The sequence below is a fragment of the Amia ocellicauda genome, chromosome 16 (assembly GCF_036373705.1).
Source record: "Amia ocellicauda isolate fAmiCal2 chromosome 16, fAmiCal2.hap1, whole genome shotgun sequence".
NCBI classification, from domain to species: Eukaryota; Metazoa; Chordata; class Actinopteri; order Amiiformes; family Amiidae; genus Amia; species Amia ocellicauda.
In genome coordinates, this window is record NC_089865.1 from 16,462,502 (window position 1) to 16,476,060 (window position 13,559).

The 13,559-nt window shown below is 37.4% G+C and overlaps 1 protein-coding gene across 1 annotated transcript; it reads left to right on the top strand.

Moving 5' to 3' along the window:
- The first annotated feature begins 9,039 nt into the window (after nt 1-9,039).
- On the top strand, nt 9,040-12,078 carry cxcr1 (chemokine (C-X-C motif) receptor 1). Its single transcript, XM_066688169.1, has 2 exons — nt 9,040-9,270; nt 9,797-12,078. Exons 1-2 carry the CDS (start codon nt 9,264-9,266, stop codon nt 10,879-10,881), a joined length of 1,092 nt encoding a protein of 363 aa, XP_066544266.1. The 5' UTR covers nt 9,040-9,263; the 3' UTR covers nt 10,882-12,078.
- The last annotated feature ends 1,481 nt before the right edge of the window (nt 12,079-13,559 follow it).

Genomic DNA, 13,559 nt, shown 5'->3' on the forward strand with positions numbered 1-13,559 from the left:
CATTTGCTAGATACTTGTGAGCAATCACACTGGAGCATAATGAGTATCGCTGTAGTGAGCCCCTCGGTGAGCCGGATAAGCGGCTCAAATCCCTTCCCTCTTTCGTCCATTAGCGCTTCATCGCTCTTTCCTTTCCTGGTCAAAGATGGAGTCGAACCCGTGGCCGGACCTGATACTCCGCACTGAGTGACACACGGTATAACCTTTCAGAGGCAGGTCTCTATTTGCTGAAGGACCCAGCCGAGGCTGTTTGGGGGGTTTGAAAGAGTTTAGCCTGCAATCTCCCTAATGTGGTTCATGTCTCCGACCTTAACAGTTTCATAAAATTAGTAAGAATTTAAAGAATCTAAAGATGCTGCCTCAGACATGAATATAAAGTGTGTTGGAGCTTCACACTGGACGGGAGTTAAATGGTAGAACTGCCTGTATTTCAATAGGAGCTCCACACTGCTTTAAGGAAAATCAGCATCGTGAGATATAAACGGTCTACTTTCTAGATTTTATCGCCGCGGATAGAAAGAATCTGACCAATCAGAAGTGACGTCAACCCACGTGCAAACACGCACAGTAAACGCATGCACCCCATAACAAGCCGCCTGGAGACGAGAAGTTAATTCATGAGCTCCAGCAATATCCATTAGTGCATCATTGCACATTAAAGACAAACACATCCATTCAAAACACAATGCGTGGGTGAACATCACAGCAGCTCTACTTTAATGACAGCTTTGCATGAAAGATATTAATAAATAATTAATAAATAATATGCATAATTAAATTTGATTTTTATTTTACATATTAACTTTATTATTCACTTTATGATTTAAATAATACAGTTGTATATGAGAAAAGGTCCATGCTGATGTTTACACTTTATATAAAACAAAAGTTTTTGCCACGAAGTTGGACCGCACTTCGTCAGCACGCCCCCGGCCTGAAGAGCCCCAGTTCCCCCCGCTAGGCTGTGCGCATTACTGTTCAGATACACACCGATCAGCCATAACATTATGACCACCAGCCTAATATTGTGATGGTCCCTCTTTTGCCGCCAAAACAGCCCTGACCCGTCGAGGCATGGACTCCACTAGACCTCTGAAGGTGTGCTGTGGTATCTGGCACCAAGACATTAGCAGCAGATCCTTTAAGTCCTGTAAGTTGCGAGGTGGGGCCTCCATGGATCGGACTTGTTTGTCCAGCACATCCCACAGATGCTCGATTGGATTGAGATCTGGGGAATTTGGAGGCCAAGTCAACTTAAATGTTTCATTTATAAATAATAGGCACAGTTGAAACAGCGAAAACCATATTTTAAGGTGCTGCACAAACAGAATAAGCAGCTACTGAGCATAAATATTGTATGAACCCAAATCAGTAGAGAGCACCATTCTTAAATCATGGTCAAAAGCAAATGCACATGAATACATTTTTGTCCTTGTTTTATTACTCTGACAAATATCTCCATTTGTTAGGCATAAAATGTACCTACATTAAAAAAAAAATAATAATTAAGGGTATGTCATATAAATGACAAATGGATGATATTACTAGTATATTGTTCTTAATATAGGTTGGTAATACACTTCGTTAAGGTTAATTTGATAATAATAATAATACATTTAATTAATATTAAGGCATTAGTAATAGTACATATGGAAAGAAACAGGAAGACTAAAATAAATGCCAAAGAGTAAGAAATACATGATCTGACTTCCAGCAACAGTGAGCACAACACATTTAGTTTATAAACACCGCTTCTTAGTCAATCAGATCGCAACATTTATTGACAAGGGTGAATTAAAAAAAAAGACAAAATCAACAATCATTCATTACATAAAGATGTATATTGTAATGAAAATGTCTATAAACATTTAAATATGATCTGAGGTGAAATAAATGAACTTGTATATTGGGTTTCATATAGTCAATAAAGAGTCTGATAAACATTTCTCAAACAAACTATTTCTACACCTACGAAATGTAGGAATGTATCGTACCACACATTCCTACAAAGACAATCTAATTTTTTGTAAGAGAATGATCTGTGGCTTCTTCACTGAACAAAGGTTACAGCCATGATTTCACAATTTCACCCTGTACTCAGATTACTCACACCTGCTTTATCTGCCTGCTTTCACTGGTAATTTAAAGCTGATGTTGGTTTGATGTGTTGAATATTATAAGGTGATCTACATGTAATGTCCTCTAACATCTCCAAAACTGTAGACGTTTCCTGGAATCTGTAGATAATCAAGCACACATGTATAGTTACAGGGAGTAGTCAATGACACAAATCAGACTGGACACAATTGTGTGAATCACTACAATTGTGCTGATAATTGACATGATAATTGGAATTTTGATAGCAGTGTATGGCAATCACTATCAGCAGTTGTATTCTTGATATCAGCAATTCAATTCTTGATATCAACAATTTGTATTCGTAATATCATTATAACATTATTATACAAACATATGTAATAGGCTGAAATAAAAAAAATCTAGAACAGGGACTCCCAACCTGTGGCCCGTAGAGGTACTGCAGGTGGGCCACGAAAATATTATAAATAAATAAATAAATAAATAAATAAATGAAATTCATTCGGTCTCCTTAGAATGTTTCCCAGCAGGCAAAATACATTAGAAACAACGTTGTTTCAACGTCATATTTCAGTGTTGAATATACATTGAAAATGGATTGGATTTGCAGATGGAATCAATGCCAAATTGTCAACATTCCCTCATCTGCAATTTAATCAGCAAATGCAAACAACCACAGAAAGAGAGAGTGATGATAGATATAGCTAATCTGGGGGAGAAGAAAAGAAAACAACTAAAATACACTTTCTTGGTGTTAACTATACAAAAACAGTAGAGACAAAACACTGTACAGCTTCAGGATGAACCTAGAATGAAAACTTCAAACATATTTTTTTTGGCTGAAATTACTTTATTTTGATGTGTTTCAAGAAAGACAGTACCCTGCACATATTGTGTACAAAATAACACAAAATGTGTCTTAGTACTATTAACACATGTTGTGTGTAGAATTTCTACACATTACTTCTAAGAGTGTATATTAAACCACCTGAAAAACAGATTTTAAAAATGCGTTCAATCTTTTTAAAACTAGTTTCATGCAAGTTATGGTTAGAGAGCACTTTTATACACACCCACAGTTTTTCCAATTTGTTTTATACAGGTAAAGTAAAAAACAGCAACAAAAAAAACAAAAAAACAATGCACGCTGACAAATTTCAAATACCAACAATGGTCACTGATAAAATATTTTAATTGTAGTTATTATTTTGATAATACATTTGATTAATGCACACATAATACATTTTGTTATCCTGCACTGAAATATTTAGCTACTAAAATATTTGATTTCAACTAGCCATTAATGACTTATTTAAATTAATGAACTCTCAGAAATATTTTTCCTTTAGAGGAATGTGCTTAAATTCTAATTATATACCTTCACCAATTTCTACAGTATATAGCAGTTAAACAGTCAAGCAGCAAAGACCCTTTCAATAGCCTACAAAACTATATATATATATATATATATATATATATATATATATATATATATATATATATATATATATATATACTCTTACTTGAGAAAACCTACAGCCAGCTTCAGTTAAAATGGAGGCTCTTCCCAGGTTTAAGTTTAGAGACTTTCTTGCTTTCATCTAATTGTCTGATTACTTGATAACCCTTTCCCACTCTATTTGATTCATTGGCTAAGCTGTTTGTCATAGAGTAACATTATATGCACCCAGGGGCGTTGCTAGACATAAAACTCTGCTGGGGCACAGGCCCCCCATTACTCATATCGCTTTTTTTTTCTTGAAAGCCTGCTGCGTGCAAAAAGTGTGCAACACAATGCACTATACCAGGGGTAGTCAATTATTTCGTTAAGGTTAAGGTCCAGACATGGGGGTCACACCTTCAAATGACCCTTTCCAACACACACACACAATTCTGTGAATTAGTAATATAACCCATTGCTTATATTTAGTACATTCATTTGACAAAGTACAAAAATAAAAACGTTGAAATGAGTGTAAATATTAGTCTTAAAACGGGTTCAGACCACTTTTAATTTAATTTTGTTAAAGATTATTGTAGGCATATAGATAAACATAATAGACACTTTCAATCATTTAGTGTATTAGATTCAAGTCTTTAGCATTTTACCATCTGTCCACTGTGCACTGCACAAAACTAATGTTGACAAATGAGGGCAAAGATGATTGAGTAATTGAGGGCGGGGGGTCTGGGGGTCCCCCAGAAGATTTTGACAATTGGAGACGTGAAATGCGCGATTCGGAGTCATTTCGAAGTCCAAAAACAGCTCAAAATCTCCATGAAATCAGGCATATTTGGACGCAAACCTATTTTTGCTTCACAACCGCACATCCCCAGCGGAAAATCACACGTCAACCGACATTGAGCAGCGAACCAGAGGCGGGTCTGCTGCCGCTCAGTCTGCACTGACGGGGGAGCCGCTGTGCCGCTGACGGACGGGTTCCTCGGTGAACACAAGCAACGGCACCGTGACCCCCCTCCGCAATCTGTGCGCACTTTTATATTGTGGAGGTGACGTTGAAAAATGTCCACACGTCAAACGATCCGCAGTTTAGTTATAGAAATCAGGAAAACAAAGCGAATAGCTGTGTTTTTGACGAGTACAAAGTGGCGCTCTTGCCCCAGTCCGGACCGGTACCGAGCCGCCCGACCCGGGAATCTGCGCGCAATCATGTCACTGGACCCGGGCTCTATAGACATGCGCATTAATACATCACATCCTATCGGCTTATAACTAGGAAGGGCTGCTAGGGTACACACAATAACAAGCACGGAGTGCAACAAACCTCCGTAACAATACATACATTACAAAATAAATAAATCATGATAATAAGTTAATTATATTTGCGGTCCATTCAAAGGTGTCTGCAGACCGGGAACACCCCACAAGAGCTGCAGTTTTGGAGATGCTCTGACCCAGTCGTCTAGCCATCACAATGTGGCCCATTTTTCCTGCTTCTAACACATCAACTCTGAGGACAAAATGTTCACTTGCTGCCTAATATATCCCACCCATCTTAAGGTTACTACAAATTGTCACTATAAAGAATGACTGCAAGCTTTTTTAATTAGCCTTATTATTTTTAAACTCAAACTTATCATTATGCACTGAGAGAGAGATAAAATAAATAAAAAATGAATATCTTAAGTTTAGCTCTTATGACCTTTTAAATATATATATATATATATATATATATATATATATATATATATATATATATATATATAGGTATAAACATCTTAAGTTTAACTTATGAGCTTTTAAGGCAGAAGTAATTTTCTATAATGTATTTAACAACAACAAAGAAAGATCACATAGCGGGAGAGAGAGATTAAATAAATACATTAAATATATTAACATCTTAAGTTTAACTGTTACAAGCTTTAAACATGTCAGAAGACTTTTACTAAAAATTGTAACTATATACCACAAGCTTTTTTTATTTCATTTTTTCATGAGCATTATTGTTTATATAGCATCTTCAGTTTACAAAAAATTGTCACTGTAAAGAATGGCCCCAATTAATTAGACTTATTATTTTAAAACTCAGACTTATCATTATGCATTTCGAGACAGAGAGAAAGCTAAAATACATTAAAACATTTTAATATCTTAAGTTTAACTCTTACGAGTTTTTACGACAGTTAGAAAGCAGTTACTAGACTGTATTTAAGTACACATTATGAGAGCGAGAGAGAGAGAGATAATATAAATAAAATATAGCAACAGCTTAAGTTTAACTCTGATGAGCTTTAAACATGGCAGAGGGGTTTTACAAAAACAACGCCCCTATACAGACTGAACACAAGCTTTTTTTATTTTATTTTTAATTAAACTTAGCCTTATTATTAAGCAACTGGCCTATCAGCAGATGTTTCCAGAGACTGAGAGAGAGAGAGAGAGACAGTGTGGCTAGGATAATCACACTATGAGGAGGGGGGCCTTTACAGTTGACCAACAAGATCAAAGAACTACACACATAACCTGTGGGGAAGAGGGGGGCAGAAACCACCCAACACTACTGCTGGCTCTGAACTCTCCGGCCCATTCACACTCTCCGGCAAGAACAAACACCTACAGACCTAATCAGTGTGGGGCGAGGCAGGGGTAGAGGGAGATAGAAGGAGAGGGGGCTATGGGGGCTTTGTGGTTGAGTTTGAAATGGGTGTACACTTCCTTCCAGATATGATGTAGGAATAATGAATAAGGTGACGTCACACATCATACAATATTAGGCCGCGCCCTGAGCACCCAGTATTCTACTGTGGTGAGCTGTTGTTTCATCCAGGTGGATGCTATACATTGGTGGTGGTGGATTACTCTGAGTTTTGCATTAGTTTGTTTGACCCGGACCCAGACGGAAGGGTTTGCTGTTCTGAGCAATGTTCGTGTTGTTGGGACCCCTTAACATGTAAAGTGCTTTGGGTTCCAAGATAAAGCGCTAAACCCAAGTTAAATTCATAAGAAATGTTTCACAACTCGCTTTCTATTGGTGTTGTGTAATTGTGTTAGTAGGAGTAGTTGAAGATACAGAACTATGGCATATTTAAGTCATTATTGAGGAGTCTTTTTGAGTCTGTACTTTTAAAAGTCTAAATAGATGCACAGATGTTATCAAACCCTCTCAAACTAAGAAATATGATTATGAAAATATCTAAATTAGTTTGATTTAACAACTGGATTATTTTAAGAAATAGCACAAGAATGCACACCAAACTAATTGTATGGAGGACAGGATTGCTTATAATTATTAACACTGTCCTACCACAATTAAGGTCATTCTGTATATTACAACAGAAACAATGCATATTTCAAAGTGGTTTCCTAAAGCATCACTGAAGGATTTGGTAATGGTGTGTTTGGCAACTAGGAGACAATATCAGGTTCCTGTTTGCATGAAACACTCCTGCCAGTAAGTCCTCAGATATGTTGCATTAAGCAAACTGTGATTAAATCAAAACTAATTGAAAACTATAGAACTGTAATCAGTTGCAGCTTCATTTTTAGTAAGATTACAATTTCTTCTAATCATAAATGTAACCGCTATGATGTACAGGTTTTTAGTTTGCTATTAGTGGGTGGGTCAAAAATTGTATTTCATCTTGCCCTTAGTCTAAGTTTAAATCAAAACATTGACCATAGCAACAGCTAAACTGAAAGTTATTATCCAGTTCTTTATGGTGGGTTTTTGTTTATGTGTAGAAGGAAGAAACTTCTGTCAGGTTTGTAATTTATGATTAGCAGGTGGGACACTCTACGCTTAGACTTCATGTGAAAAGCTGATATGAATTGCTTTTTAAAAAACAACACACAGGCCCAGCAACAGTTTGAAAATATATCAGTTTTGATGTGACTGGGAAGTTCTACCACTGTTTGGTAAAGAACCAAGCTGCAAAGCAGGACTAGCAGAGATAGTGGCCGTTGACTGTTCTTTTTTCAGTTTATCAAGAAACACATGCAGCAAGATATAAATGAGTGTTATTAATGCTAGTTGGTATTTCTAGTGATCACTAACGGCAAGGTCAAGATAAGTACCAGATTCTTCCTGTGACAAATTGAGTCAATTTACAATTTTTCTTGAAGTCATGTGTCACGAGTGTGGTTTTCTTTACTGAAAGACAGACCACATGTGAATGTCTTATCTGTCATCTGGAATGAATGCAACATAAGAAAAGTTTTAAGAAACACAATATAAATGAACGCGATAATGGATCGTATGGGATCTTCCATGCTTTTCCAACATTCAAATACCGATACATCAGCTAAGATATATAATTACAAAGGCTGTCAGAGTCATAAACATTGTAAATATGCATTGTTTACATTGAAAATGAAGATGTATCTTGTTTCTTGTAAGTTATAACCTAGTTGCCAGGGTGAGTGGAATAGTGACCATCCAGGAATGATTGTCTTGTGATTTACACTATGGAATGATCAACTGACCCACAGTCCCACTTTGACCAACTCCTTCTCCTTTTTGTGTTTCAATGTAAACAAACTCTACAATTTCCTTAATCGAAACACTATTGTTTGTTTTGCTCTGTTAAGAGACAAAAGAATACAGGAACACATTCTGATTATTAATTAAATGGGGGTGAGAAACTCTCCTTCTCTGTTCATTGTCCTCAAACTGAAATATTGTCACTGTCCCATAGTAACGTTCTCTACTGCCTCAGAACAGGGACATGCAGTTCAGCCTTGATGTCATATCCTTCTTCTTTTTTATATTTAATTCAGCACATACAACTTATTGGTTTTCAAAATGTAGACTATTTATAATGTGTGAGGACAGGTGTTAAAGCCAAACTAGAGCATTTTCCATACTTTGACCACGAGTTAAAAAATAACAAATGTGACTGTCTGTTAGATTTGACTGCATATGGTTCTTTCTGTCAATGTACTTGTTTCCTACAGAACCGTGAGGTTGAATGTGAAAATGTGTGTTTAGATTTTAGAACACCTGAACAATTCTGGAAACATTCTGCAACGAACAATCCCCAGCATTTTTATTTTGGGTTTAATGTGTAGCATTTCTTTTATAGAACTATATAAAGTGTTCAACTGCAGACTAAGGCTTGGGATACCAGAGAAGAGAGATAATTTGAAAAAATAACATGTCCTCCCATACACCAGACATCTCAAACAACACCTTTGGGATCATTCTCCAAGGAGGCATTGAGATGCAAATTGTAACACAACATATTTGTTTGTTTACTAACCTAACTACTTCTTCTTCATCTTCTAGACCCATGTGCTGTGTTAATTTAAATGATGGAACTCCACAGTCCTTCTCAGATCATATTTCGATTTTCTTTGGCTTGATTGTAAGTGATTGCTTGACGTATTTTGTTTGTTGTTTTGTAGCTCTTAGCAGCTATTGCTCAAGTCACAGGTTACATTTCCAAATGTTATTTCCCTGCCTGTCGACCTCTGATGACACACGCATCTTACTTGGACGCAAAAGAAAATATGAAATAAATGCACTGATGAAAACCTTTCGTTCTGTGACAACATTATTTCCTCTTTGTTTATTCTGCCCAAATCATGTGCCTGTATCACAAGACTACGCAAACAGACAACGAGAAAACCTTGGAGTGAATAGCTGAGGACACCAAATATCTTGGATTTTAAGGAGGCTCAAGGCACATCATTACAAGGATTTACAATGGATGGTAGGAACAATTATCAGTTTTGTGTGTTTATTTAATGTTGTCATCTAAGAACATTATTTTTTTTACTAGTGATAGAATGGAGCAGCCCATTATAATATAATTATATTTGGTGATGTTTTTTTAATGTGTTTTATGTAAGCTATTACATATAGGATAATAATGAATGTCAAAGTTCAGGAGGCATTTCTTTGTTCAGGGGAATACACTGGAAACAAAGTGTATTTGAAATGAGTTTCTGTTAATCATGTGGATGATTTGTGTGACTGCATAATAATGTTTAATGGATATTTTAAAGACATTTTGATATGTCTTCTATTGGAAATGTGTAGCACAACTACCAATAACTAAAACAACAGAATGTGGTACTCAAACCTGAGGGCTGTGTGACACATTAGCCACCTCAATCACAAATAGTAATTTAACCAATTGTATACAAAGCTACTTTTCGGGCGGGGGGGAGTGCTACAGTAACTTTTTATATTGCACTTTATTAAAATTAATATTTTCTTTACGTTATATTTTGCAGACCCGAATACCTCTCTCAGCCTAAGCATTGAAGACATTCACAATTTATTTGACAATTCATCAAATTACACAGACTGGTTTGGATATAATGACAGCTTTGTTGTCGACCCGAAAACCTTTACTTGCCCAGAAACTCACATAGCACAAAGTGTGAACATAGCTATGTGCTTACTATATTGGCTGATCTTCCTGCTCGCGGTTCCTGGGAACATCTTAGTTGCCATTGTGATTGGGCTCAACAAACACTCCTTGACACCATCTGACATCTACCTCTTCCATCTGTCAGTGGCAGACACCCTCTTTGCATTGACCATTCCCTTTTGGGCAGTGAGTACCATCCAGGGCTGGGTGTTTGGGGACAGCATGTGTAAACTGGTTTCCTTGGTTCAGGAGATTAACTTCTACAGCAGCGTCCTGTTCCTCGTATGCATCAGCATTGACCGCTACTTGGCCATTGTCCGAGCACTCCAGACCCGGAAACAGCGCCAGCCCCTCCATAGCTGGGCGGTCTGTATTTCTGTCTGGCTGCTAGGTGCTGTCCTTGGCCTTCCCGTTCTCTTCAATGAGGCCTTCAAGCCTTTAAACTCTGATAAAGAAGTCTGCTACGAAAACTATGACCCGCAGAGTGGGGACCAGTGGAGGCTTTTCACAAGACTTCTCAGACACATGCTGGGTTTCCTCATACCGTTGATAATTATGCTTATCTGCTACAGTATTACCATCTGCCGGCTGCTGGAGACACGCAGCTTTCAGAAGCAGAAAGCCATGAAGGTGATTGTGGCCGTGGTCATTGCCTTCCTTCTGTGCTGGATGCCCTACCACCTGACTGTGATAGTGGACACCCTGATCAGATACGAGATCATCTTCAGCAACTGTAATACGAGGAACATTATTGACCTGGCCCTGTTTGCCACCCAAAGCCTAGGTCTGCTTCACAGCTGTGTCAACCCTGTCCTCTATGCCTTTGTGGGAGAGAAATTCCGAAAGAACCTCTTAAATCTGCTCTATAAAATGCGTTTACTAGACCGCACTTCTGTATCCAAAATCAGCAGATCCACCTCACAGTCATCAGACATAATAATGTAATGTAACCATTTCCATATGTATACTGATCAAAAATATAAACACAACATGTATAGTGTTGTTTCCATGTGTCATGAGCTGAAATTAAAGATCCCAGAAGTATTCCATTGGCACAAAAAGCTTATTTCTCTCAAATTGTGTGCACAAATGTGTTTACATCCCTGTTTGTGAGCATTTCTTCTTTGCCAAGATAATCCATCCACCGGAAAGCTGTGGCAAATCAAGAAGCTGATGAAATGGCATGATCATTACACAGCTGCACCTACTATAAAAGGAGACTTTTGTCACACCACACTATACCACAGATGTCTCAAGTTTTGAGGGAGCGTGTGATTGGCATGCTGACTGCAGGAATGGCCACCAGAGCTGTTGCCAGCAATTTTAATGTTCATTTGTGTACCATAAGCATTGTCTACAACATCGTTTTAGAGAATTTGGCAGTGCGTCCAACTGGCCTCAAAACCGCAGACCATGTGTAACCATGCCAGCCCAGGACCTCCACATCTGGCTTCTTCAATTGTGGGATCATCTGAGACCAGCTTCCCGGGCAGCTGATGACTGTGGGTTTGCACAACTGAAGAGTTTCTGCACAAACTCTCAGGAAGCGCCTCAGGGAAACTCCTCCACGGCTTGTCGTGCTCATCGGAGGCTGGACCCGACTGCAGCTCTGGTGGATTTTCCTGCAGTCAACTGCATGTCAATTGCATGCTCCCTCAAAACTTGAAACTTCAAATCCATAGATTAGAGCCTAATGAAAGCATTTAAAGTGACTAATTTGCTTATATGAACTATAACTCAGTCAAATCTTGGAAACTGTTGCATGTTGCATTTATATTTTTGGTCAGTGTATATAATTAATCCTACTTTGATTGTCTGTATGTTAAAATGCTTTGCACCAGTAATGTGTCATGCATAAAACTTTATACTGCCACTTCAGAATATTTGATTGCATGGGCAATTTATGGAGCTCTACTGCTTATGGTGTTTTACTGTGTTTTTAGTGCTTATCTCTCTAATTGTATCATGTTCCTGCTGTATTCTGCAATTGTGAGAGAGCTGTCTACTAAATGGTGTACGATAAGACATGTTGTGCACTTACCTATATATATTTTTTAACTAAACTGTTGCTTTTTAATACAACATTATCAAATTGAAACGAGGTCTTCCCTCTGGCTAAATAAATACTATTATGTGTGGTGAGAGTGTGGGTGTTCATTTTTTGATCTCACAGTGTAATGATAAAAATACCTCCTTACTTAAATTAATGCTATTTTGAGAAGTGCCCTATAGATTTATAATGCTATGTAATGGGCATTAACTAGGTTTTGTAATCAGTATTACAGTCCCAAGACAGCAATATAGCACCCCCTTATAGACACGTATCATTATTAATCACCCCACTGTGGTAATTTCAATATCTCAATAATTAATTCTAGTACTACGCATTACACATAAATGAACTGTGCAATGTATATGAGTTCTGACACTTCAAGCATGCATCAGTTCTTTTTAGTTTTCTTGCAGATAATGTGTAAATAAATCAAAATGTTCACTTGTAATCTGCATATAATTTGTCAATTTTCTGGCTTTTTACTCTATTTTATTTTTATTATTTAAACATCGACAGTTGATTAACCGTTAACCCATATGAAGGAACACATCTATCAGCATCCTTTCATTTTTCTTGTTCGGCTTTAATCCTAAAATCCTTTCAAATACATTCTACAACTCTTCTTTTGCATATGGTATGTATTTTTCTTAAAAAGCAAAATAAATTACAGATGTTTTGGAATAATATCAGTCGTGGCAGAAAAACTCAGTTCTGCATTCAGGTTGGGTGTTTGTTGCAGTGCCTTCATTTCATGCAGTGTGGGGAGCAACACAGTATATTCGTTACAAAAAGACATATTTATACACAATAAACAAAAATGCAGTTGAAGAGTCGTAGAAATCCGGAGAGAGATATATGTTACCAATCAGGAAGAGGTTCAAGAGGCACTTTTATACAGACCAGACAGGAGAGAAAGATAACAGGCTCACATGTTTGTCCCGTGATGAGTGCAAATTCGGTTTCTGCCTGACAACTCATTAGGAAACCCATATACGGTTAAACCGGGGAAAATGTAAGGCATATGTAATGCTTAATATAAAGGGGGTTTATATGATGTATCAAGCCCAAATTGCTGGAGAAAACTCGGTTCCTCTGGGTATCAGGGTTGCACTATGGCACAGTACCATAGCACAGCAAGGCCGACAGACAGTGACCTTGTTTACACAGACACACAGGGAAAGAAATGCAGTTCATCACAGTTATCAAACATCATCCTTTGACACATGCTAGCAGAAGATAGTTTTCAAATACCGGGTGCACAGTTGTTTCTGAATATATTAAAGGATCTTGAGACTTAAACATGAGTTTGAAAAATATAGTTCACCCAATGTCTTTTTTTATTAAATGGAAGGAGTCCAGGTACTTTTCCAAAACAACATGTCCCTTTGACAATATGGATGGAGTCCAAATACACCCCTAACCAAAACGTGATGCTTCACAGCCTTTTGAGCCTTGAAAGAGAGCATTTCATAACTTTCCTTCTACAAAGTCCTCAATCAAATACCTGTGCCCCAAAACACACAACCTTTAAACTGTTTTAACTGATTTAGCTGATTCAATATCCTAGAAG